Source organism: Haliotis asinina, chromosome 4 (assembly GCF_037392515.1).
Source record: "Haliotis asinina isolate JCU_RB_2024 chromosome 4, JCU_Hal_asi_v2, whole genome shotgun sequence".
Lineage (NCBI taxonomy): Eukaryota > Metazoa > Mollusca > Gastropoda > Lepetellida > Haliotidae > Haliotis > Haliotis asinina.
Window position 1 is genome coordinate 2089597 of NC_090283.1, and position 27904 is coordinate 2117500.

Here is a 27904-nt window from a genome sequence, read left to right on the forward strand (position 1 = left end):
CATGGGAATCCAAACCAGGTACTCGGCGTGATTTAACAACAAGGATACCCTGATCCGCCCTGTGCTGCTCTGCACAGGTGCTACCGTAACCCTGGCACTAAGCAGCCCTGAAACACAAGGCACAGATAACACCTGGCCACTTCGGTACCTTGATCACAACATCGTGACGTCATCAGCAGTGTGACGTCACTGTACATGTGGCACCGCGCCAGCTGGCGAACCTCGGCTCAGTCTGAGGTCACAGAGTGCAGCCAAATGTAAACAAACATTTTGTTGTCTGTTTCACGATTAACGAGGAAATTATGACACATGATTAAAACAGAACTACATCACGAGATGCAGGGTTCATATACCGACGACATATCATCAACATTTACAGTCAACAATGTCCTTACCTGATTCTGTAAAGTTCCATAAACAACAAAATGTCTGAAAATATTCTCAACAAATTTTATTTCTCCTCAAACACAACAAATATTCTCACCTTGATAAAGAATTATAAACAACGCAACGACGTGAACGGCACAAACCACGACAGCGTCAGTAACGACATGTCCTCCATCATTGTCTACATCAACACTACATAACACAACACTGTGTACCACGTGACACCAGGAGATCCGACAGTTGACGATGTCCCAAGTCTCTCGCCACGTCGGCGGCGGTCCTCCCGTCGTTGTTCCTGGCGTTGACGTCCACCGCGTCCAGAGACAGCACAAACTCCACCGTCTCCCAGTCTCCTCCCCAACAGGCCAAGTGAAGGATGTTGTAACCGACATCAGTCACCAGTGACACATCAGCACCTCGACTCACAAGCAGCTCCACCACATCTCTGTGTCCCCGCAGTGCTGCCGTCATCACCGGCGTCCTCCCGACTCCATCTCTACTGTTGACGTCAGCCCGACCTGTGTCCAGGATCCGCTTCACCTCCACCAGTTTTCCCGCCCTGCAGGCGTCATGGAGGTCGGCGTCTGCCCGGGCGTCTCTACGTGAGGGAGTCGGTGTCGCTGTAACACAAAGTAAACTCTGTACTCAGGTCGGACATCTTTATCTTACAGCTGCGTTGTTCACATCTTACACTGATGATACAAAACTCTTGATACATAGTCTATACATGTATCATGGCTGACGACAAACTGTCAGGGAATGACAAGAACTAGTTCATACTTTTACACGTTAGATGCCTACATCATTAGAATGTTAACATCGTGAGAATGTAAACTGATTGTTCTAACACAGTTTTGTGAATATGTGGAGAGTTGTCTCCCCACTACAACACACGTGACATTGTCTCCACCCACCTCGTGTGTCTTGATGGGGTCCCAGACTTCCGTGTGTCCCTGCTCGTGGCTGTGGAGATAAACATGAGGGTTAGAATAAACCAGATTCATTACATTATGTTAATTACATTACATTGATTGCGTTGTTTCTTAATTACATTTATCATCGATGGTGTTAGATTACAAATATATAACATATATATCAATGAGCAGAATGTATGGTACAGTTTTCGAGGAGATGACACCGGGATTGTGTTTAGAAAGGACAAAGGTTTCTGACAGATCTGAGAGCCTGACACCATGGTATACTAGTGACTAGAATATCTGCATCACCACACCCTCCCACCTACCAGGTACTTCGGTGTTCGTCCAGGTTTCAGTGCTTCCATCTCGCTCCAGGCTGTAACACAGAATATGTCATGTAGTAGACTTCAACACAGAATATGTCATGCAGAACACACTTCAACACAGACTATATGTCCTGTAGTAGATTTCAACACAGGAATCATATATTGCCCAGGAAACAACTTACTACAACAATGTGGAAGCATTAACATATGTTGACTTGCAGTGGTATTATTATTTAAGGTGGTTTCACCTGAATTGACATCATACATCAACTTATATATAATGCTGTACGCTACCTTGGCTGTCTGCCTTCTTCCCTGTGACTGGACCTGTAAATAACAAAACAAACATCCAGTCAACTGTTATATGTTTATATGTATGACACCCAGTCTCCCGGTCGGCAGTCTCCCTTGACAACATACATCTAGGGTTGAGTAGGTTTTATTCTGGTAGAATGGGTTCCGTCAACCCTAGTGCTTGTGTGCTTGTCAGAATATTGGCGTATTGTTTTACATACAACAGGTTCACATAGTTCACATGCATTTGCCAGGACGTTCATTTATTGTTCATTACGAACAGTGATATAGAAAACAGAGCGACGGAGGTCAAACTGACTCTACTGTGGTATATACCGTTTAATATCTTGCCCCTGGATATAGAAGCAAAATTGTCATACCCACCATAACCAGGGCATCCACATCGGAAAATAACTAAACATGGGGTTCCTTTGTAGCCTGGGAACGTTTGTTGGTGGCAGGTTAAAGTGGAATTCAACACGCTCTGCGACATCTGCACTTTACGGGTCCCTGCTTTCGTAATTATTACAGGATTACAGACAACAGGTGTATTCTACAGTGCGCTGTGTAGACTTTCACAGTTCCATACTGAAGGTGTTAAGACTGAAAACATCACCTTCTTGAAAACCCGACTAGCTAACACTATAAACTCACCGCCGTGTTTGTAAATCATATATTGCTACGCTTTACAAAATAACGACGCTACAATCGCCGTCCAATGTAAAACATGCACACGTAAATTATTTTTGTCTTGTTTAGTCAATGTAAATGTAGCCTTCTAAACATTTTATTTCTAAAGTCTATCAACAGTACTAGTCTATCAAGTTACATTTATTATTTTGTAAATGCTTATGAACAGAGCAAACTGGAGAAAGGTAATGGTGGCGGCTGTTTATTGGTGTTAGGAGTTTCTCCACGACCCCACAAGTTTCACAGCAATTTCTACTCATGAAGCTACCATGCACACGAACACTAATCCAGGGTTCCCAGTCAGGGCAGACCAAAATTATCTGACTTTGCCCTGACCTTTTCCTGATAAGTACAGATCTTCTTCTGACAATATATGCAAGTGTCAAACACTATCCCCCTTCCTCCCCTGCAGCCAGTCCCAAACACTTATCCCTTCATACGTGTTATAAGTTCATGCAGTAGATTCTACTAGTTTTGTTAATTTATTACATTAACCATGGTATCCAGCCACATTTTAACATGCAAGTACCTGTTGCCTGTATCCTACAGTAGTATTGTCCACTCAGCTCTGTTCATAGCTGCATCTGTTTAACTAATGGTTGGAAATACAGTGATAACAAACTTACCCCGCTACCGTCCTCACACAACAGACACCTCTCACTGCCAGCCGGGAAATGCCCAGGCCCCGATTTCTCGAAACAAACTTAAGTCTGTTTTCAGACTTAAGTCTGAGTTTTTACTCAAATTTGAGAAAACTCAGCAAAATGCATTTCTCAAACAAAACTGAGGTTTTTTTTCGACTCAACTTGAGTTAAAAACTCAAATTATTTGAGTCTGCTAGGTAGGTAACTTAAGTCATTATTTGAGATCAAAATGGCGTACAGGAGAAGGAGACAACGCCGTCGGAGAAACAAAGCTAGGGTGGAGAGAGGGTTGATGGACCGCAGCAACCCTCTGGAAACCATGTCGGAGGAATCGGTGTTTGCGCGTTATCGTTTCAGGCCTGACACTATTCTCTTCATAGTGTCGTTGATAGTTGGCCAGCTGAGGAGAGAGACAGCTAGGAGCTGTCCCCTGCCTCCTCTGACGCAAGTGCTCGTCTCCCTCCGGTTTCTGGCGACCGGTGGGTTTTGTTCCCTGATTGCCGATACTTACCGTAGCATTTCCGCATCGTCTGTTTATCGGTCAATCAGGGACTTTTGCGGAGCTTTTGTTCCCCTGGCACATCGATTCATTAAGATGCCCGCGGACACAGACACATGCAAGTCCATGTTTTACAAGATTGCAGGTAAGAATCTTTATTATTCTCAGCGAGTAGATATCATAACAAAACCACGGTACGGAATCGTTACCTAATGTGATGTAAAGGGAGATCAATCTAAATGCGGTGTCGAAATGTAAAAGTTGAACTGCGAAGCGGAATAACCAAAATCAACCCTGAATGTCCCAATATTACAAAGATATTGCCTATGGTATCGTTTTCGATTCAGTGTTAAATTTTTATAATTCTCTATACATTTTTAGGATTTCCAAACGTATTGGGATGTGTCGATGGGACATTCATAAGGATCACAGCCCCCAGTAAAGATGAAGGTGACTATGTGAACAGGAAGGGGTTCCATTCACTCAATGTTCAGGTGAGTTAATGTATTGAAATTCTGACAATGAAGGATATTTTCCATACTTCAGATTGTTCATATTCATGGAACTTCATGTCAAAAAATAAAAAGCAATGAATTAGTTTCAAAGAAAGTTATGATTATTGCATTGTAATTGTTTGCATCATAGTAAATGAAAAATAACTTTGTTAATTAAAATTGAATTTGTTTATTAAAATTAATCTATGAAGATATAGTAAAATGTGACCACATAATATTGAGTTCACAATCAACACAAATGTTAAATTTCCTCTGCAAATAATCTTTTTTCCTTGAGGCAGATGATCTGTGATGCACAGTTCAGAGTTACAAACTGTGTGGCCAAGTGGCCTGGGAGCGTACATGACAGTCGAATTTTCCGGGACAGTAAAATCAGTCTTGCATTCGAAAATGGTATGTAAGACCAATAACTAATGTATCATAAGACCTCCAGTATTAAGAGCAATGAGAATAAATTAATAAATCCAATTTTTTGTCAGTGTGAAATTACTAGTGTAACAATGATATCTTGTTGAGATTTAGTAATGACAAATAGTTTTGAAGGGTTTATAGATTTATCTCCTGGGATTTCATGATCCCTCACAGTGGATCTTGTGAATAAACCCTTGAAAATAATATATACAAAATGACTGTTGTGAAACAACAACTATCCAATTGTACGTAAACGTAAAATTACGTTTAACATTTCGTGAACACAATACATACTTAATATATGCATACATGTAAGCATATGTTACAAACTGCAGTCATACAAACCAAACTTGATAAGGTACAAGTACATAATAATCCACCTACTCACACAACACTTAGAGTAGGTACACAAAATTACTAATAGTAATACCGATGAGTCATATTTGATTATATATGATACATAGATGATGTGATAAACCAGCTATAGTAAAGCATCATATCCAAACCTCTGATCCAGTTCATTGTACAATAATCCTCCTGCCTTTAAATTCATCCAACTGATATCATATACCAGTAATAAGCAAAGAATACTTGAGATTTGTAATTTGGCATAATATTTCAGGTACCTACAAGGGTTTACTTCTAGGGGACTCTGGCTACCCGTGCAAGTCATACCTGATGACACCGTATCTATCTCCAGCAAACAGGGCTCAAGAGAGATTCAACAGAAGTCAAACGAAAACCAGAGTTCTTATTGAACAAACATTCGGAATTCTTAAGCGAAGATTTTCTTGTCTGCATAGTGGTTTGCGCATGTCACCCAAGCGTGCTTGTGATGTGATTGTAACTAGTGTAATATTACATAATATTGGCATTGCAAGACAAGATGTATTCAATGTTCATTACGATGATTGTAATGATGATAAATTCACTGACCAAGTTGCTGATGAATTGACTGGAACAAATGTTAGAAATTATCTTTGCCAGGCATACTTCACCTGAAAAGTTTACAAATTATTTTCAAGTTATGACTTCTTATGCAGTGGAAGCTCTCAAAGCAGGCACTCGTTGGGACTGAAGAAATATTCTGAATTAGGCAATGTGCCATATTGTAGAGCTGACGATAAATGTAAAAATGGGTGGGGTTGAGCTTCTATGCCAGTATCAAGAACTTACTAGATCCGACAGATGCCGGTTGTGACAGCTTCCACCGTATAATGTAAAGAACAAACAAACTGTCAGTGTCTTAATCATCTTATGTACAAATAAGATATTTTGATGGTATGTACATCATAAGTCAATACTCATTTTCACATTTCAGCTTCATAATTTCCAATTGTAATCTTTGTTTTTTTAGCTCTTCCACCTCAGCCTTAATTTTGAAATAATTTGCTTCTTGTTTCAACTTTTCACATTCAGCAATGTACTTGTCCCTTTCCGCTCGTAGAACGGACACTTCTTCATCTTGAAGCTTTCGTTTGCTTGGTTTACTCTCTTTTGTAGTTGATGTGGAGGGTACGTGGAGGATACCCTGATTGTCAATGATCACATTGACAGGCAAGTCGCAATCTGGAACAAATATCACCAGTTTGGGACTAAAATTTATTCTGATGATTATCAGGTTCATTGTTTAAAATACTGTAGATGTGACTGTGCCTATTTATCTGATAGACATTTTGACATTTCATCCTCAAACATTAATCTTGCAGAGCATCTTGATCTGTTCAGACTTTGAACTTACAGAGAGATACAAACAAAGGTTAAGATTTTGAAGATTGAACTAGTAGCTTTGGAAAATACCTTTCTTTTCATAACTTTTAGTAGAGGGCATATTGTGCACGGATGTGTTACATTGGTTATACTCACTGGGGATGGAAGTACTGGTGAGGCCACATTCCTCATTGATGGGTAGGTGGGCTTCACCATTAGGTAAACATCCCTCCACTGCCATGGAGCTGATCACACTACTGAAATCTGAAACAAATAATACTCAATAAGTGGGTAATCTGCCTTAACTTAAGGCAAGTTATTTATAGACCTCATAATATTTTTATCGCAACTACTCAGTTTTGACTTCAAAACATATTTATCAGTCTTCAGTTGTAGTAATTAAAGGTACAAGGACAAACTGTCATCAAATGCAATAGGTTGTACCTTCTGAGTCAAACCCATCTACCAGGCCTTGTAGTGTAGGCCTGTCTGACAACTCCTCCAGCACCATAGCCTCAGGTCGAGAGGGTGATGAGGGCTTCGGTCCACCACCTGTCTTGGGGCGGCGTATCGCATCTGCTTTGTCTTTCGCTGTGAATAATACAATATATTGATGTATTTCTTATATGGTGTAATAATCTCACAAAACACTGTCATATTTGCATTTATGACTATGTAACATTTACAGTTTTAATATACTATCAGCTATGAATTGCCAAAGACATAAAACCAAATCATAACAGGATTTTCAAACTTCAATTACCTACCCTGAATTGTTACTCACCTACTTCATTACTTGTATATGACATGTATTAATATTTGTAATTGCATTGTCCTTGGGACTTCAGTCCAGAGACTGATATACATTTGAAAGGAATTGATGGTATGTCTTCCATTAACAGTTACTTCTAAATCAATCACTTTCATGTTTGAAAATTATGATTGTGTACTGAATATTTTTTTCATACCTCTCTGCTTTATATTAGCATATTGCTTCTTCACCTCCTCCACAGTTCTTTTTACCAAATTGGATTTCCTGCAACAATAACATTATGTTATGAATAATTTTCAGTTATTTTTAAATTATTGGCACAGATTTAATATTTGCAAGTTACCATCTGTTCTATTATCTCTGGTCACATTATGAACATATACTGCAATATATTTTCTAGTTTGAATAGTGACACAGTCCAAAAGACATTTTGTTAGATATTTTCAGTTGACTTTTAATGGTACAGATGAATAAAAATAGGATTTGAAATAGTATTGAAATTTGATGATTTACATTTCTTGTTTTAAAATATTATTGTGTAAATCATATTCAGTATTCACATAAATTGACATGGTTTCAGGATGGTCAAAAGTAAATAGATAAATATTGATCAGAGAATTGTAATGACTGCATATATTTGCCCCCACAATTCTATTCACTCACAATATATTATCAAGATACTCCATGATTACATATTGGAAACTTTTGACTAGATGTACTGACACGTTCTCAGGACTGTAATTCAAGTTCATATGCCATCATGCCAAGAGATAAACCACATCGATCATTTCAATGTCAAGCACAGTGAAAAACGTGTTATTCTTGTGACTTCATCGTGCATGTTTTATGCACAAAAAAATATTATTAGTCAGGTTGACATTTATATGTATGTTTATATCCGTGAAAAATGACAATATTGAAAACGTACGTGTTGTGGGTGATCGAAAATCGGACTCGGTAGTGAGTAAGCGATCGGCATCTGACCAGATGAAATTTCTAAATCTGTTTTTTCGAGATGATTAATGTAGAAGACTAGAAGACTTATTTCAACCTTTACGTGACAGAATGTACCTTCAAGTTGTATTTATAGGCAGTAGTAACTCAAGGACAAGATTCTGAAATATTTCATATTCAACTTACATGTTGAGAGCTTCCGCGATCTCCATCCACGCTTGCTCCTTTATCTTTGTCCCTTTGACGGAGCCACACCCCTTGAATTTGGATGATAGACGATCCAGTCGTTTATTTACTTCCTCTACTAAATAGGTTTTTTCCTCCTCTGACCAATTTGGTCGCCGCTTACCCTCAACCTTAGACGCATTCATGGCTTCAGGACAATCCAGTTGGTAGCAGACGATGTTGCGAGTCGGTAGCAGACGATGTTGTTGTCATTAGAAACGGAAGTTACGGGCACTTCAAACCGCTTACAACATGGACAAAAATTATTCGGCGAGATCTCAAATTAAAACTCAGTTGAGTTTGAGTTGAGATTGCTTCGAGATACTCAAATTTTGAGAAAACTCAGTTGAGTAAAAAACTCAAACTCAGTTTGAGATTTGAGTAAAAACTTAAGTTTGTTTCGAGAAATCGGGGCCAGACCAGCGACACTGGTCGCGCTGAGGTGCGAGTTATGACGTCATTGTGACGTGTCACGAGAGGAGAAACACCGACTTTGGCGCTCGATTGCATGTGGTGCTCGGTAATCCCCGCAGCCCGCCACGCTAATGAACGACCATACCCGCCCCCTTCCCCACACCGCCACGCCTGAATCTGCCCGATATACAACAGTCAACATTTACTGTGCTGCTTCATCATGTATTGCAGATGTTGGTGACATTTATAATAATAAGTTGAGAGATCTAAGGCACGGCTGACTTTACGTTTTACAGTCACTAGACAGGTGCACACGCCAATGGACTGAATAACGAAAGTAGCGTGGATTTGTCTGCTGAAGTCTACATGTTACCCGAGATATGCGCTTATATGTATCTCTGTAGCAGTTATTGTCAACACCTATACTCATTAATTACTACCGCAATTTTAAGACAGCAGGTCATGTAACTTTGATGTCAAAACCGCCTATCCTTGTGTAATACGAGTTTAAGGAATTTTTAGTACAAACACCTCCGCGAAAAAAATGATAGCTCTGCCTTCAAAATACTATGGACATTTTCACCCCAGTCACATGGGACAAACAAAGGTTATGCTGCGTTCTATGTCTTAGTTATCTGGTTGTACAGATTCCATATGGGGTAAAACTGATCATTGTCTCTACAATATGCCCAGTGTAACGGAAACACAGATGCAAAGGTATAAAACACATCAAATGTCGTAAAGATTTATCACCAGGTATAACTGACTTCAAGGTTGTGACGTACGTTCTCTTACATTCGACACGTGCTGACGCGAGGTGCACACACCACACAATTACAGAAAACATAGTAACAATCAATACAACAACATATATGTATTTGGTGCTCTCGACGGTGTTCCTGACATCAATCACAGGATTGTCTGATCAAGTCACCATTATTTACGCATTCAAAGGCGTTATGAATGAAGATCCGGGTTAGAAATGATCTTCAGTAACCCATGTTTGTGGTTAGGGGCAACTAACCTGATCGGGTTGTCAGGCCGGCTGACTTAGTTGACACATATCATCATTAACCTATTTGCGGAGATCGAAGCTCATGCTTTTGTTCACTGGATTGTTTGGTCCAGACTCCACTATTTTCAGGTCGAAGCCTGGAAAATATTGATCAGTACATTTAAGTACCCCAGTGCGTTAAGCAACAGCCAATACCAAGTGATGGATAAGTCATTGAGGCTAAACCTAACTGAACCGCAACACCAGCATCGTGTACTAGCACTGTCTCCAGTAATTTGTGTTGTCAGATAATATTCTGAAACTGTATTGGCTGTAATCAAAACTCAAACGCGCATTTCAAGTAATCAAAACTCAAACGCGCATTTCAAAACGTTTTTCTTTTAATTCTTTCCTTGTATGCGTATTTCTCTGGGCGTTAACGGTGAGAGAGATAACACCTTCCCTCCCCACCTTAACGTTTTCTTAACCACCAGACTAGTGCAATAGTTTGACAAGCGCCCGGCAGTTACATGTATACACAAACTATATCGGTGCCTTGTGTAAACACAGATTCAGGAAAAGTACGTGTTATGGTGTTAAGATGATCAAAACCTTTTCCCGGGAAGGGGAGGTAACTCGTGACAGACCACACTGAATTTACAAGATCAGATAACGTACCGTCAGATCATTCCTTACTATCCCGAGAAAAAAATGTTTTGCATCATAAGCAGTTCTTCAGCTTTTCTTTCACAAAGTACTCTAACATTGCTAATGGTAACCATAGAACTATCGTTTTACAATCTTCCGGATATTAATACATCAATAGAGTACACAAACATAGATATTGACTACAATACTGTCAATTTAAAGACAAGTCATTCCGTATATTATGTGTGGCTATACAACTGTTCTGTATTGGGGGTCTGGTGAGGTACACAGTATCATGTGGTTATAAAGCTGTTCTGTATTGGGGGTCTGGTGAAGTACACAGTATCATGTGGCTATACAGCTGTTCTGTCTTGTGGGTGGGGTAAGGTACACATATCATGTGGCTATAAAGCTGTTCTGTATTGGGGGTCTGGTAAGGTACACAGTATCATGTGGTTATAAAGCTGTTCTGTATTGGGGGTCTGGTAAGGTACACATATGATGTGGTTATAAAGCTGTTCTGTATTGGGGGTCTGGTAAGGTACACAGTATCATGTGGTTATAAAGCTGTTCTGTATTGGGGGTCTGGTAAGGTACACATATGATGTGGTTATAAAGCTGTTCTGTATTGGGAGTCTGGTAAGGTACACAGTATCATGTGGTTATAAAGCTCTTCTGTATTGGGGGTGGGTTGAGGTACACAGTATCATGTGGCTATAAAGCTGTTCTGTATTGGGGGTCTGGTAAGGTACACATATGATGTGGTTATAAAGCTCTTCTGTATTGGGGGTCTGGTAAGGTACACAGTATCATGTGGCTATAAAGCTGTTCTGTATTGGGGGTCTCGTAAGGTACACATATGATGTGGTTATAAAGCTCTTCTGTATTGGGGGTCTGGTGAGGTACACAGTATCATGTGGCTATAAAGCTGTTCTGTATTGGGTGTCTGGTAAGGTACACAGTATCATGTGGCTATAAAGCTGTTCTGTATTGGTCTGGTAAGGTACACATATGATGTGGTTATAAAGCTCTTCTAAAATTGGGGGTCTGGTAAGGTACACAGCATCATGTGGTTATAAAGCTGTTCTGTATTGGGGGTCTGGTAAGGTACACATATGATGTGGTTATAAAGCTCTTCTGCATTGGGTGTCTGGTAAGGTGCACATATCATGTGGTTATAAAGCTGTTCTGTATTGGGGGTCTGGTAAGGTACACAGCATCATGTGGCTATGAACCTCCTCTGTATTGGGGGTCTGGTAAGGTACACATATCATGTGGTTATAAAGCTGTTCTGTATTGGGGGTCTGGTGAGGTACACATATCATGTGGCTATACAGCTGTTCTGTATTGGGGTCTGGGAAGGTACACAGCATCATGTGGCTATAAACCTGTTCTGTATTGGGGGTCTGGTAAGGTACACATTATCATGTGGCTATACAGCTGTTCTGTATTGAGAGTGGGGTAAGGTACACATTATCATGTGGCTATAAAGCTGTTCTGTATTGGGGGTGGGGTGAGGTACACAGTATCATGTGGCTATACAGCTGTTCTGTATTGGGGGTGGGTTGAGGTACACAGTATCATGTGGCTATAAAGCTGTTCTGTATTGGGGGTGGGTTGAGGTACACAGTATCATGTGGCTATAAAGCTGTTCTGTCTTGTGGGTGGGGTAAGGTACACAGTATCATGTGGTTATAAAGCTCTTCTGTATTGGGGGTGGGGTGAGGTACACAGTATCATGTGGCTATAAACCTGTTCTGTATTGTGGGTGGGGTGAGATACACAGTATCATGTACCTATAAACCTGTTCTGTGTGGTGCTGGGGTGAGGAGCGGTGAGGCACACAGCATCATGTTCCTATAAAGCTATCCCAGGTTTAACTCTCTAGATGCCACAGGGATATGTTCGTCCTTCCTCTGCAACCCTCAATTTCAAGTCCAATAAAATTTTAAATATACCACGGATACAAACACACCTCATACTTTTGAATTTTGGGGGAAATTCCCTGTTTCTTGACACCATCCACTAATATCTCAGACAAAGCTAATGTGCTTAAAATTACATTTCCAAATAGGCCTCATCGTAAATGTCGTCAAGTTTTACACAACACGAAATTACGGGCCAGTTCAATTACTGGGTCAGTTGAACTTCAAATATGGCATATTAGTGATATCTGATATCGGTTGTACATAATCCCACAAAAAATAAATCTGAAGCGTCGCCGATAACTCTAGAATCGTTTGGGATGATACAAAAATACACGTACAGGAACGCCGAAGAGCGCTTTCCGCCATGTTAGAAAGTGTTTACAAAAATACTTTTCGCGAAAGACGGTATTGAGACGCCTATTTCATCATGTATATTTCATATTCAGCTGCGACAAATGCATCATTCAATCCCCCATAAATTTTAGAATCAAATTACAACTGGTCTTTGTCACCAATACCAACTGTCAAGATAAAATGAAACGAAATACATTGGGCGTGAAAACGAAGGGCTGCCCTTGTTTCAAATGTAAACAAAAATAATCCGATTTTACATTTTCTGAATGTTTCCGACATCCCGCCGTCTGTTCATTGCTTTGAATAGCTCAGTACCTTTGGTATATGCATGGGAAGAGTATCGTAGCAAGATATAGGAGATTAAAAGTAGATACAACTCACTGATTTGAAATTAAAAAAAAAAATGTCAAAGTTTCCGAGCAGCGTGACGTCATGACAGATGCAAAACCACGCAGAATGAATACGGCAGATCTATATAACAATACACAGATAGTCAGAATCATTCTGATTACTTACATCTCATAGTTATCTACAAACGATCGTCGTATCAAAGGAAAAGTGCTCGCAAAATCTTGTTTACCCTTGCTAGCAAAGCCTCCATTTTGTAAGAAATCGGTCAGCGGTAGTGACGGCAACATTGTTGTACATACTAGGCAATTTCTTTGAGGTGAAGGTCGGTGGAACCATGACATTATTACATAATTATACATCTGAAACCAGCATTAGGGGGAACGTATGTAAAAACCAGCATTAGGGGGAACGTATGTAAAAACCAGCATTAGGGGGAACGTATGTAAAATCCAGCATTAGGGGGAACGTATGTAAAAACCAGCATTAGGGGGAACGTATGTACAAACACAGCCTTAGGGGGAACGTATGTAAAAAGCAGCCTTAGGGGGACCACGTGTATATTCTGTTGTTAAACAACTTTTATTGACAAACAACCAGAATTGTTAGTGAGAGAGCTGTGTACGTGATGTATGTATCATGCAGATAGCGTTATACACGGATATACAGATGGTATATGTTATTTGCGCTCGCGTGGTCCTGGATCTACGTACGGCTATAAAATTGCACAGAAGTGTAGAATATTTAATTTCCTAACCGTTGGTATAAATATAACTGCGGCTACCTCAGGGGTTTGAGAAATAGACTCTGCTAAAATTTGTACAAAACATTTGTGTGTGTTGAAAAACAGTAAATTTCTCCGTTTTTAATCGTGCACCAATAAAAGCACTCTGTTACGACTTTTTTAATTTGGCATCTTTACGGAAAGTGTGAGCGAAGAAAATACAGCTTGGTATCTGAACGACATAGGTGTATATGAAATGGATGTGTGTGCTAATGCATAACGTCATATTCACAGAATCAAACATTACCTGCAATAAATGTCAAAAATCGATTTTCTTCTATGACGTCAAAAGTCGACAGAGAGGTCATGCACGTATAAAGAAAAGGGCGCATAACTCCGCTATGCTTTACATTAGGTCAATGTAACTCAGATCACATGGAGAGAATTTGCTGTGGATACGGACAGTATATTTCCGTTATGTTTTGTTGACAGTGAACCAAACTATTCCAATACAAAGTTCCCCTATGTGAGAGGATACGTTTTGGTAGTTTCACAATTTGTAAGAACAGACGCCAGTGTACTACATGAAAAAGCAGGTAATAGCGATTTGGATGGCCCTATCCGATACATATTTTAGTTCTTAGATTCCCATATTCTCCTGTTTGTGTAGTTGTATTTGTATTAATTTTGTATCATTATTAACGGAGTTACAGCCACATTTTCAAATGTAATGAAATAACTGAAAATAATGCGACATTTTAGTTGACGTTAGGGCATGTTCTGTGCATTTCGTGTCGTCCTAATATGCACTCAGTGTGTAAAAGACCTCGGCTTTTGTGTCAGAATTCAACACTTTTTAGCCAGAATATACAATGAATGGTTTTATCACTGAAATAGTGTCCTGAATATATCAACAATTAGACGGTTTTACTACATAACTACTACACGCGCACTGTCTAGAATCAGTTTAGCGTAAATCACATTTTCACGACACCTGAATATTCATTGAGTATTCATTTAGGAAACAGACTTTTCTTCTTATGATTATGAAATCATTTCACTTCATAAGTATGCAATGAAAGGTACAAAGAGATCGCTTTTTCAGTACAGTAGTAATAGAATATGGACGTAACGCTTGTCCAAATTAAGGCATGACCTGGTTCACATATTCTTAACAATTTTCGTATAAATATTGTTTGAGTTAGATATTCTGCCATCAGATATATTTTAATCGAATTTGAATTGACTTTATTATCGAAAATAAATGATAATGAATCATGAAACGTTTTTGACAAACTCGAACCTGGTCAATCAATATTCATAATTGTTTTGTCTATAAAAACGACACAAACCAATACAATGAACAAGACAATTCCTTTAAATAGTAGTATGTGTGCCCCTACATTTCATAAAATGTACAAATCATTTTCATTAATGTTATCAGTTTTACTTATAAGTTGGAATTAAATCGATGTTTATTAACCTGTTCATATGAAACTGCAATATTTGTCCCAACGTATTGAATATTGTACACCACGGGAACTAAAGCACATGTTGCAGTAATGGCTACGTGTGATCTTCCAACACTTGTGTAGAGGTTTAAAATGTGGTATAGTACACTTACCGAGTCAATTTCCCATGTAAATATTATTCAAACAATTAAAAGCTTACAAAGAATAAAAACGCATACCTTATATCCTTATGTGATACGGTGTTGAACATGGATATATGTACATACTGAAATCAGTTTCATGAAAAAATATCGGAACGATACGCAAAATAGACATCACAGTATTAAAAGTGCAATCGGAATGGTATGTGCATTGTGTTTACTCTTGTTCAACCGACGTTCACCTCCAAGAAATTGCCTAATATGTGCAACAATGTTGACGTGTGACATCACTACCGATGACCGATTTCTTTCAAAATGGCGGCTTCGCTGACAAGGGTACACGGGATTTTGCGAGGACGTTTTCCTTGATTCAGGGATCTTTTGTACATAAATGTGAGATGTAAGTAATCAGAATTATTCTGACTATCTGTGTATTGTTGTTATATGTTTTTATGGTTTACATTGTAAATGACGGAAGAAGCCAGAAATGCCGATAAGTACCGTTGTCGTTGTGCGTGATTTTGCGTCAGTCATGGCGTCATGCTGCACTAAAAGTGTGACAGTTTCTTATGAATTACCAAATTATTTCATTGTATCTATTTTTAATTTGCTATTTTTTGCTACGACTCTCTTCCCTTGAATATGCTAAGCGTATTGAACCATTGTAAGCAATGATTAGACGGCTGGATGTTGGAATATTACCGAAAATGCTACGCAGTGTAAAATTGGATTTTTTTCTTTGTTTACATTTCAAACAAGCGCCGTCTTTCGAGCACAGCGTTCGTTTTCATACCAATTATCTTTCGTTTCGTTTTACCTAGACAGTTGGCAATGGTGACAAAGACCATTTGTAATTTGATTGTAAGATGTGTGGGGAATTGATTGATGCATTTGTCGCAGCTGACTATGAAATGTACGTGATGTTGTAGGCGTCTCAATACCGGCCTTCTCGAAACGTGATTTTGTACAACACTAAGCAAAATGGCGGAAAGCACACTTCGGCGTTCGTCTAAGTGTATTTTCGAAAACATCCCAACCGATTCTGGGTTCATCGGCGACGTTTCAGAATTATCATTACTGGTTACATGAACATTTGATATCAATGATCATTAATATTATATTTTTGAAATTTATTAGTCTCAGTAATCATCCGATTTTCACATTTCAAAATATACTGCAAATAACGCTGTGAATCTCGACTTTGTACAGTTTGAAAAATGACGACATTTACGATGAAGTCTTTTTTGAAAGGCAATTTTAAGCACTTTGGCTTGGTCTGAGATAATAGTGGATGGTATCAAGAAACAGGGAATTTTCCGCAGAATCCAAAACTGTGAAGTGTTTATATATGCGTGGTATATTTAGAATTTTATTGGACTTCAAAGTGAGAGGTGAAGAGGAGGGACATATATGTCCCTGTGGCATCCGGGGGGTTAATGGTTTATTGCAACTCTAAATCATCTCAACAAAAAAGATGATGCGAAGAAAAATCATAAAATACAGCATATACGTGTTTTTCGGTCTCCTTAATTCTCATATATACAGAGCCAGCATTAGGGAGACCGGAATATATATCTGGAACCAGCATTAGGGAGACCGTATGTAAAAACCCGCATGAGAGAGACCAAATGGTACATATGTTTAAAAACAAGCAATAGGGGGTCCAAACAGTAAACATTTTTAAAAACCAGCACTTGCGGAACCAGATGGTAGATATTCTTGTAATACCCAGCATTGGAGGGACCAGATGGTAGACACATTTAAAGACTGGCTTAAGGTTACCAGATAGTAAATTTTATTTAAAACCAGCATTTGGGGGACAGAGGGTAGATAGCTTTTTTAAAACCCAGTATTAGGATGACCACATGGTATATATATTTTTAAAAAAAAGTATAAGGGAGTGCAGATGGTAGATATATTTAAAAACTTGCGTTAGGGAGACCAGATGGTATGTATGTTTAAAGACCAGCATTAGGGGAACCAGATGATACAATTACGAATTGATTACCACGGCCGGACAATTCAATCGAGATAGCGTTTTGTAACGGCGACCTTACAGTTAGTGAAGGCACATGGACACCGCATAAGTTGGCATACAGAGATCAGGCGACTATGAGAACATGTATTCAAGCACGTCATTCCCACTGTGGAATTCGTCAGTTTTTATTGTGACTTTTCTAAACTGAAGTTGTCATTTGACAAGAGCCAGGCAAGCGGCAGATGTGTGATTGGCGACATGTGAATTTCACCCACAAAAGCAGGTTTTAATTTCACGGTAATGACAGCCGGATTTGTGCTCGCAGACGAGTAGGTAAACGCTTGGTGCCTGACTGCGTTCATAAAGCCTGACCATTTGGAGCCTATAGCACAATGGTGTCGAGTGAGCTCTGCGCGACCTAAAACAAGATTGAATGCTCGAAGATATATGTATAAAGTTATGTGCCGAGCTGTGTTGCCATTAAGTTTATCCAGCAACAATCATGTAGCATTGTCTACCAACATGATCCCGCAAAGTCTCATACAGCAAGGCTAACAGACGACTTTCAGCATAACGCTATTGCTATGTTGCAGTGGCCAGCATGTTCTCCCGACATGAATCCGATAGAATACTAATGGGACTACATGGATCGACAAATCAGGAAACCATCACCTGCACTTGCACCTGTCAACGCTTAGCAACTGGAACAACGTTCCCTTCAGGAATGGCAACGGACCAGGTGTAACGTCATGCGTCCTGTTGCGTCATCATTGGGTCGACGTGGTTTGGGGTGTATTGAAGCCTCTGACACTCACGACTGATTCAACATTCGATGACATTTGTTACAAGGAACAGATGCCTACCGATGTGAAGATATACTGAGTACTGATCGTTTAATAATGAGCTGTATTGGCGCAGTTGTATACGACATGTGTAACAATTTTGTACATTGTTTTTTCGTTCACTATGACAGTAAAGTGCTTGTCTTATTGGTTCAACATTGTTTGTGTTTGTTACAAGTATTCAGCGATCCCAGCGTCCGAACACCATTGCTTGTTTTGGTAAGGGGAGCAAAAATGATATAAGAATCAGGTACCACTATATATGACAGTATATTAACTATAGAGTATAAAAAAATACAAACTACTTTGTACAATAGATTGAGTGGGCCATATACGAGGTTTGGATAAGTCCGTTGTACTGCCGTCAGTTTGCGATGTTTGTGAACTGCCAACATCGAAGTGTAGGCCATGTCCGTGTAGTTGGCTCCTGATCCAAAGTACTCAAGAGTCCTGTAAAACCCCATGTAAGATGGAGTCCGTGTACCGGGCATGGTTCTATGATTACATGTACGTTCTATGTACTAACTGGGGCATAACGAGTATTCCAACCTTATCTGTTAACTGGATGGGGGTCCATATATCGAGCGGTTCCCTGGATATTGTGGCACTGTCTGAGCTCACTTCAGACCTGTTCCGGTCGTAGAGACGACGGCTTTGTTCGGCTGGTTAGTGGTTGTAGCTAGGTCTTCAGACCTACCAACTCTCACGCCTTTGGCTTGAGACTCACGGTTTTTAAGCATTTGTCACGCTCTCACGGCAGACATTGATAATCTCACGCATTTTTTAAAAAAAAATTACGTAAATTAATCAAAGCCACTTTTTCACTCATTTTAAATCACTTATATGGTGTTAAAACACTACCATTCTTCAGCTTCAGGGGGGCTTCGCCTCCCTGACCCCCGACCAGGTCTCCGCCCTGGACCCCGGCTTCTCAAGCTTTTTTGCTTTGGGGGGTTTGAAGCTCTGGGTCTTTGATGTCCAAATATCTATCCAGCGGCGTGTTGATGTGACAAGCACGTGATTTTCGGATGTAACGTAGGCAGTCATCCTTTCTAAAATATCCGTAGACACACGCAAACGTGCCTGATGTTGTTGTGTATCAAATCAAGGTGTCGTTGTAAAGTGTGAAACACTTGTAGTACAATATGCCATATCCAGACATCCTGGTGGCTTTCTGATGCGACATAGGTTGATGACGTCATAGTGTTATGACGTAATAAATGAGTACGGGGGTACCCCGACCGTCGACTAAACTGTAGCTTAACGTATCAAAAGAGATAGCTGGACCAAAACTGCATACTTCAGCTAAAGCATTTGTCAGTAGGACCTTGCGGTTGGAACGTGAGTGTGGCTAAAATCTGATTCAGAACACGAAAACGTAGTCTTAATATCTTCAGCTCCAGTTTGTGAGAGCACTGTTATACATAACCCATGTGTCTAGACAGGCTACGTTTCTCTAGTATTCAGCAGTGGATTTGAAGCTTGAGTGTGACTCATTCAAGTATTTGATGAATGTTCCTAGGCGTTTTTCCCTACTGTCAAAACTTACTTCGTCAAGAGTAATTGTGCGACAGCTTGAAGATCATTCGCACATTTATAACACATATAACAGGAAGTGACGCACACGGCAGCAAATTGCAAAGTATGTTTTAAGGCTGCAAAATTATATTTTTAATATTTTGTTACATTATTGTTACCCTTTATCCAAATGAATAGACGTTTCAGATTCTTTGGTTAAAAACATGTTAATAGTGTTACTAATGTGAATGAAATTTCTTGATATTTTTTGGTAAAGAAACTATTTCGCGCGATTCTTTACTTGTCTTAGTAAACGTTTAACAGTGTCATTTGTTTGTACTGTGTGCTACAGAAAAGAAAATGGCAATACCGCGATAGCAGAGAGTTACTTCAGCTTCAGTCGGTATTGCGGCAGTCATGTTGAATGAATTGTGATTATGTGGCACATTTTTTTGACAGAAATGAAGATTAAACATCAGTCAATTGAAAATATATATAAAATGTCAAACGTCAGTAGTCCTTCCCGATGGCGACATTAACTACCGCGATAATAGAGTCCCATGTTATTTTTGGGAGCAAATAGAGAAAAATTGTCTTTTAGCGGCATTTAGAAGTTGTTATATATGACCAAGATCTTTTGTGGATAAATCTTCTTTAATAATTTTTGACACACAGCGGTTTGGGTCTATTTCAGACCCCTTCATCGGGTGAACTCATATATATACAGAAATATAGAAGCGGCCAACAGAGCGATTGTTCGGAAGAAGACCTACAGGAATGTTGGCAACATGAAATTAAAAACGGATTCGAGGTTCCAATCCCGAATTTGATGTTTTTATTAACATTTGGGATTCGAATCCCGAATTTGATTTTTTTTTTGTGCGTGTGTTTTGAAACGGATTCAGAATGGGGATTCAAGTTCCGAATCTGGATCTTTTGTTCACATTCCGGATTCGAGTCCTGAATTTGAATTTTGTATTTAGAATCGGATTCGGGCTGGGCATTGGGGGTTCGTATCACGAACTGATCCGTATTTGAACTCTTACTATTCATTTCTTTTACACATCTGGAATTCGGAACTTCTGAGTCCTTGTAGCTATGCTCTTTGCACTTCACCTGTCAAACGTATCTATCCTCGACGTTACAATGCACCCTCGGAGATAGTGAACGGTCCTGAAGCTCTTTCCAGCTTGCAGGCGATGTAAGAAAGACGAACAATGACAGTATGCATTATTCCATCCCCCTTCTAATGTACTTGGTGCTCCTCATATGTATACCTGAATTGTCAAATCTTTTTCACAAACTGAGGTTTTTGATAACCTTCACTCTGAGTTTTGTTAACATTCGGGCTTGGGGATTGAATCCCGAATCTGAATAGTTTTTTTTCCACATTCGGGATTCGAATCCCGATTCAGATTTTTTGGGATTCGAATTCAAAATCTATTGTTATTATTATTATTTTTTCATATTCGGTATTTTTGCAGAATCGGCACTCGGCTTTCGGTATTCGATATTTGAAGTCTACATATGTATTTCCTTTACACATCTGAATTACGAACTTCAACGTCGTTGTAACTGTACTCTTTGCCCCTTCACTTGTCAAAATTCGGAATTCGAATGTACTGTATATCCTCAAATAACGTCTATGTTCGGAGCAATTCCAAATATAAACAAAACAAAACCTCAAAAACTTGATGTTTTCATTCAGCTAAACGTCCAACTAAGTCACCCACCCTATATTATATAGAACCAGTGACAGGAACCAAGGAATGAATGCATAATTGAATGAACAGAGGAATCAAGTTTTGAGATTTTTACGACTAACCATAATATTTCTGAATACGGGTTTGTGGGTTAATAAAGATTGATGTAGCTTTGAAAAACCTTGCTTAACGGTAGCAATTTTGCATTAAATATCCGGTTTCCACACGAAAATCACTCCCAAGAAACCGTTAGCATTATTTCGGTGATAATATATATTTAACTGTTTATGCATAGTTCCTGTAACATATGTATGTTTAAGTGAATAAGTAGAATTTTCAGTGATTATGTATAATGTCTGATTAATTCACCGATTATACACAATCACTGAAATTTTCATTGATTATACACAATTTTCCAAAAGTAGAATAGCATTTTAGACCTTTTTCTGAAATCACTAATGTATAGTTTGAGGTACATTTCTTCCAAGAAGAGTGAGTGAGTTGTAATTTAACGTCACATCGGTAATATTTCAGCCATATCGTGACGAGAACAAACATGATTATAAAGAATATGTATATATTATAAAACGCGTCGTCAAATTACTATAAAATAACTGAACGACCCAAGACAAAGTCTTATACCTTGGTGATTGACAGAATTAAAAAGTTTAAGATTACTTTTGCAGGCTCCACCATAGACAATGGAGCCATAATCAAGTTTAGAACGTACGAGTGATCGATATTGATCGAGAAGGGTAGCTTGATCCCCTCCCCATTTAGAATTTGAAACAACTTTCAACAAGTCAAGTGCTTTCAGGCATTTAGTTTTAAGTGATTGAATATGTGGTAAAAACGTTAAATGTGAATCAAAGATTAGACCCAAGAACTTGGCTTCCTTCACAACTTTAATGGGCGTCCCATCTAGAGACAGTTCAGGGTCTCCATGTGGTTTGTATTTACGACAAAAATGTATGCAGTTAGTTTTCGATTTGGAAAATTTAAAGCCATTTTCGAGACACCATTTATCAATCTTGTTTAAACACAACTGTAATTGCCGTTCAATGGTATGCATATTTTTACCACGACAAGAAATATTAAACTCATCCACAAATAACGATCCATCAATTGAATCGTTTAAAACTTTTGATAAACTGTTGATCTTGATGCTGAAAAGAGAGACAAATAAAATACTGCCTTGTGGAACACCCTGATCCTGATTGTAATGATCAGACAGGGTTAAACCCACACGGACCTGGAACTGTCTGTCATTTAAAAAGATGGCTATAAATTCAGGCAAACGACCTCGCAACCCAAAGTCATGTAAATCTCTCAGAATGACATATTTCCAGGTTGTGTCATATGCTTTTTCAAGATCAAAAAAGATAGACACAGGATGTTGTTTATTAATTAGTGCATTTTTCACAAATGATTCTAAACGCACTAAGTGATCGACAGTACTTCTGTTTTTGCGGAAACCACATTGTATATCAGTTATAAGGTTATTTGTTTCCAAGTACCAAACTAGTCGGCTATTTATCATGCGTTCCATGGTCTTACAAACACAGCTAGTTAATGAAATCGGACGACAATTGGATGGATCCGTATGATCACGTCCAGGTTTAGGTATTGGTACTACTATAGCGTCACGCCATGAAGAAGGAAATTTACCTGAAGTCCAAATATCATCAAAAATATATAAGAGCGTCTCTAAACAGGACTCTGGTAAGTGCTTCAGGAGTTGATAATGTATGTTTTCAGCTCCTGTAGCAGTGTCGTGAACTTGATCAAGAGCAGTATGGAGCTCATGAATAGAAAACGTTTCATTATAATCTAATTTTGGTACATAATTAGAAGAGGAAGAGTGTTTAACAAGAGTTTTACCTAGTTTATTAGCAATATCTGATTTATCAGTAAGCAATTGATCTCCATGTTTAAGATGATGGATAGTAGATTTAGTACCTTTACCTTTAATTTTCTAGGCCATGTTCCATACCTTGGACATAGGTGTCCGAGAATTTATTTTGGATACATAATTTTGCCAAGACTGGCGTTTGTTCTGTTTAAAACTACGCCGTGCTTTAGCATTTAAAATTTTAATTTTATTTAAATTATGCACCATAGGATGGCGACGGAAATAATGTTCTGCATTTTTCCTTGCCTTCCTAGCTTGTTTGCACTCATCGTTGAACCATGGTTTTCTTATGTGTGGAACTACAGAGGAATTCGGTATACATTCATCAGCTATGGAGTTCAGTTCATCAGAAAAGGATTTAATAGTATCGGGAACGTCAATAAAACGTTCAGGTGTAAGTTTTTCAGCACACGGTGTCTCATATAAAGCCCAGTTAGCCTTTTTAAAATTTCGTCTTGATGATGGAGGAACATCGGATGGAGTTAAAGCAGCTTTTAATACAGTAGGAAAATGGTCACTTCCACAGAGGTCATCGTGGACTGACCATCCAAATTCATTTAGTAGTTCTGAATTTGTCAATGACAAGTCAAGAGCAGAATAGGCCCCTGTACCAGGGTGTAAATATGTGTTGGAACCATCATTATAAATGCATAAATCATTGTCAGAACAAAAGTCCTCCAACAATTTTCCTTTAGTGTTTGTATTTACACTACCCCAGAGTGGGTAGTGCCCATTTAGATTTCCCATTATAATACAGGGCTTCGGGAGTTGGTCATAGAGAGCTTGAAGATCAGTTTTGGCAAACGTCGAAGATGGCAAAATGTATAGAGAGCATAGCGGAAACGCTACATGTAAAATAATTCTCACTGCAACAGCCTGCATATAAGTATTAAGTGAAACAGGGCTTTGAATAACGTTTTGTCTGACTAGAACGGATGACCCGCCAGTGGCTCTATCACCCGGAGGTGAAAAACAATAACATGCATTAAAATGACGAAGGTCAAATATATCTGTTTGTTTTAAATATGTCTCTTGGAGACATAACACTGAAGGTGTAAAATCTTGGACTAATAGCTGCAATTCATGTAAATTAGTCCTCAAACCTCTGCAGTTCCACTGTACAATATCATTGGAATAAACTATCTTTTGGGGGCATTTATGGGGATCTACCCGGCACTCTTTTGGAGGGCGACAAGCTATGTGCCCTAGAATGGACGTTTTCAGAAACATCCATGTCTTCAAGAGACCCGTATTTATTGAACACTTGAATTTTGTTCTGTGATCCTTTAGGAGCTCTGCCACTTCGTTGTTTTGAAGCATCAGGCTTTGGCTTCGGTTTACTTTTCACCGTTTGTTGACTATCAGATGTCGATTGAGACTTTGAGTGTGACTGAGATGATGATTTGTGATCAGAAGAAGACTTTGATGCACTAGGAAGAGATTCCTCAGTCTGTGATGATATAGCTGGGTACAAAAGCTGTGGAGAATCGCAAGGTAGTTTGGGACCCTGTGGTTGATGTTGTTTTAGAGCTACACCCCGATGACGTTTTTGCTATTGTAGCATAACTTTCTGGAAGATCAGATCTCTTTACCATTTTTTTTGGCTCAGAGAAAGAGATATTTTGAGTAAAATTGATTTTGTTTACCTCCATTTGTTCTTACCAAATTGGACACTGTTTAGAAAATGAAGAATGGTTGCCTGAGCAGTTGGTGCATTTTTAAAAATCACTGTCACAATCTTCTGTTGTGTGTGTCTTCTCACCACAATGAGCACACACAGCAGACAATGTGCAAGTACTAACACCATGACCAAACTTCTGGCATTTAAAACACCTTAAAGGATTGGGTATATAGGTCTTTACATTGATGTGACAATAGCCTGCCTTTACTGATCTGGGAGCTGTTGAAGAGGAAAATGAAAACAGGTACGTATTAGTCTGAATGGTCTCCTGGTTTTTACGTGTTGTAAAATGCTTAACATATGTCACCCCTTGATCTTTCATTTCTGAAACAATATCAAATTCAGACATGTCGGCGAATAATCCATCTCTATCCCTGATGATTCCTTTGCTTGTGTTAAGTGTCCTATGCGGAGACACCGATACTGGAATGCCGACGAATGTGGTGTTAGACATCAGGTTAGTTGTCTGTTGTTTTCTGTTGCACTCAACGAGCAATGCACCTGAACGCAAACGTCTAATATTTTTAACGTCACCAGCAATTCCTTGTATCCCTTTCTGTATCGCAAAGGGTTCAACTTAAGTCTGTTGTTATCTTTAGTCTCAATCACGACAAAACGTGGCCAGTAATCAATAGAAGTGGACAGTCCTTGGTCGTTATCATCTGGATCATTGTCAAATGGTCGTTTTTTCTTTGTAATGGGGATTTGAGAAGCCATGGTTATCGTTGAATAGTTCATCATCCGAGCTCCCCCACCTACCACGGAGTATCACAAGGACAGTGCTAAAAACAAGCGGGTCTCCAACTTGCAGCACCAAGGATACTCGGATGATATACTCCAACAGAAAATTTTAAAGATTAATGATTCTACCAGATTGGTCCATGAGCCACCGCCTTCTGCCATACGACTCTAGGCATTAATAAACAGTAGCTTTTTCAAATTCTGTTTCAAAATTCGCCAAGGCTACAAAATATAAACATACAATTCTCAAATTTCTGTGCAACACTACAGAGTTGTAGCACAGGGCTTGGCGTGACCAGCCGATTGATAGAATCGGGCCGATTCTACCACCCGTCTAGGTGAAGTAAGGGCCAAAGTGGTGTGATGAGCAAAAGGAACACGAGTCAGGCACCCAGTGCCCTCAACCACCAGACTACCGTCCTCCACCGACACGGGACGCAAGCCACAGCAAACAGGTTGCCCAATTTGGTCGCCTCTTACGACCAGCAATGGGGTGCTGTGGACATATTCTGTCACGGGTCCACACGGGAGCAAGTTCAAGTGCTTCTGTTTCATGGCTACACCACGAGAGGATATCAAACTGGCAATTAAAATCCCCCATGAAGATAACACTTCCTTGTTCGTTGTACTGAAGAAATAGATTCCAGAGCTTATTGATCTATTCAATGAAGACTGTCACATTGAAGTTTCTGCAAGGTAGATATACTTGAAACATGTAAATATCACTTCTCTGCATAGACATTTTTATACCAACGATCCGGTCATCCTGGACGTCAATAACACTGACACATTCGTTGAGCCACAGAAGGGCCAGGCCACCTCTACCTACCTTCCTGTACAATGGTAGTTTCAGATCTTTGTCGCAGACACCATGAGACTTGTATTGAATACTTATTTCATTTAGAAGCCTGAGGTCCTTTTCAAAGAGCCAATGCTCACTTAATCCATATGTGAATATTTCTACCATGCAAAAGTTTTCTGAGATATGGTATACTTGGGAGTATCCCTGTTGCATTCCAGTTCGTTATATTTAAGGATGTCCGGTTCATTGGGTTTTTGTAGTTAGGGCCTAGAGTGCAACGACATGAAAACATGCCTGCTGAGCCACGGTCGACACATCACTCCACGGGGCTAGAAGTGTTAACATCACCTAGGAATACATTAAGACCTACTGAAATAGTACCTTTCCTCCTGCTGGAGAACAGTTTGATAACTGATACTGGAACATCTCTATCCAACAGATATTCCTAGAATCGCTCTGTTTGCTCTGTGTCAGCGATCCCACTCATGACAAATCTCTTTGTATTGACTTGTCTCAGTACACCACCGTCCTCAGTCACCTTGTCAAGCGTCAAGTCCATCACCTGTATAGATAGACTGTTCCATCACTAAATGAGGTTCTACTGGAGCAGCGTGAATAGGAAGTCGTTGCTCTTGGAGTGTAACAGTGGCATTCTCTTGACCTTGCTTTGTGGACAAGCTCAGTAGAAGTTTACGTGACCCTGAGGTCATTATATTGGCTTTGAGTGTAACTGTTCTTCATTCCTCTAGAAGCAGTTAGACGTTTGATGACCTGTTATCTTGTGAACAAGATGTGTTTACCGGTACATTATGAGAAGGATATATGTTCTACATTTCCGATCAGGAAACTAAAGATTATGGCATTGACGTTTAATAAAAAGGTATTGCGAGCTTTTGCAGTGGTCTCAAATGAATATTTGTCGTTGCATAATGATTGTCAATAGCGGGTTATGTAGTAATTGTCGACCAGGGTTACCTTTCTTGTGTGTGATCTCAAGTCTGTGCATCCTCTCCTTGATGGCCTTCAGTTCCTGCCTCGTCTCTGCAAGTTGTCTTCTCAGATCAGTGACGGTTTCAGACATGTGCTGCAAGACATGGGTTATGAACATGGGTAAATGAGCTTGAATGAGAAAGGACCGCTTATTTAACATTAACATCTTAGACACAGGAAATATTTGGTTCAGCTGCAACTAATATCCCCTGGAACTGTCTATCGATTTACGTGTATTTGAGAGATACATGTCAGATCAAGATCTTGCAATGTCACTTCTCAATAGGAATAGTGAACTCCATGGTCTTGAACATCACTAACATGGGAGTGATGGAGTAACAGCAATGATTCAAACTTATCAAATTGACTAT

General features: G+C 39.3%; 3 protein-coding genes across 3 annotated transcripts in view; 1 reads left to right on the top strand and 2 right to left on the bottom strand.

Annotated features, from left to right (window-relative positions):
* Positions 1–27904, bottom strand: part of LOC137280706 (ankyrin repeat domain-containing protein 7-like) — a 160196-nt gene that overhangs the window by 130952 nt on the left and 1340 nt on the right. The window contains exon 5 of the mRNA XM_067811931.1: positions 27519–27627. Coding sequence (XP_067668032.1) covers positions 27519–27627 — 109 coding nt within the window. The remainder of the gene's footprint in view (positions 1–27518; positions 27628–27904) is intronic.
* LOC137280708 (putative nuclease HARBI1) lies at positions 3488–5685 on the top strand. Its single transcript, XM_067811932.1, has 4 exons — positions 3488–3902; positions 4139–4251; positions 4554–4665; positions 5306–5685. Exons 1-4 carry the CDS (start codon positions 3488–3490, stop codon positions 5683–5685), a joined length of 1020 nt encoding a protein of 339 aa, XP_067668033.1.
* Positions 5981–8547, bottom strand: LOC137282050 (myb/SANT-like DNA-binding domain-containing protein 4; the record flags this gene model as incomplete). The annotated part of the gene is made up of 5 exons (XM_067813800.1): positions 5981–6252; positions 6550–6657; positions 6838–6984; positions 7362–7429; positions 8306–8547. Coding segments are annotated over 5 exons (837 nt in total), but the record flags the coding sequence as incomplete, so codon positions are not given.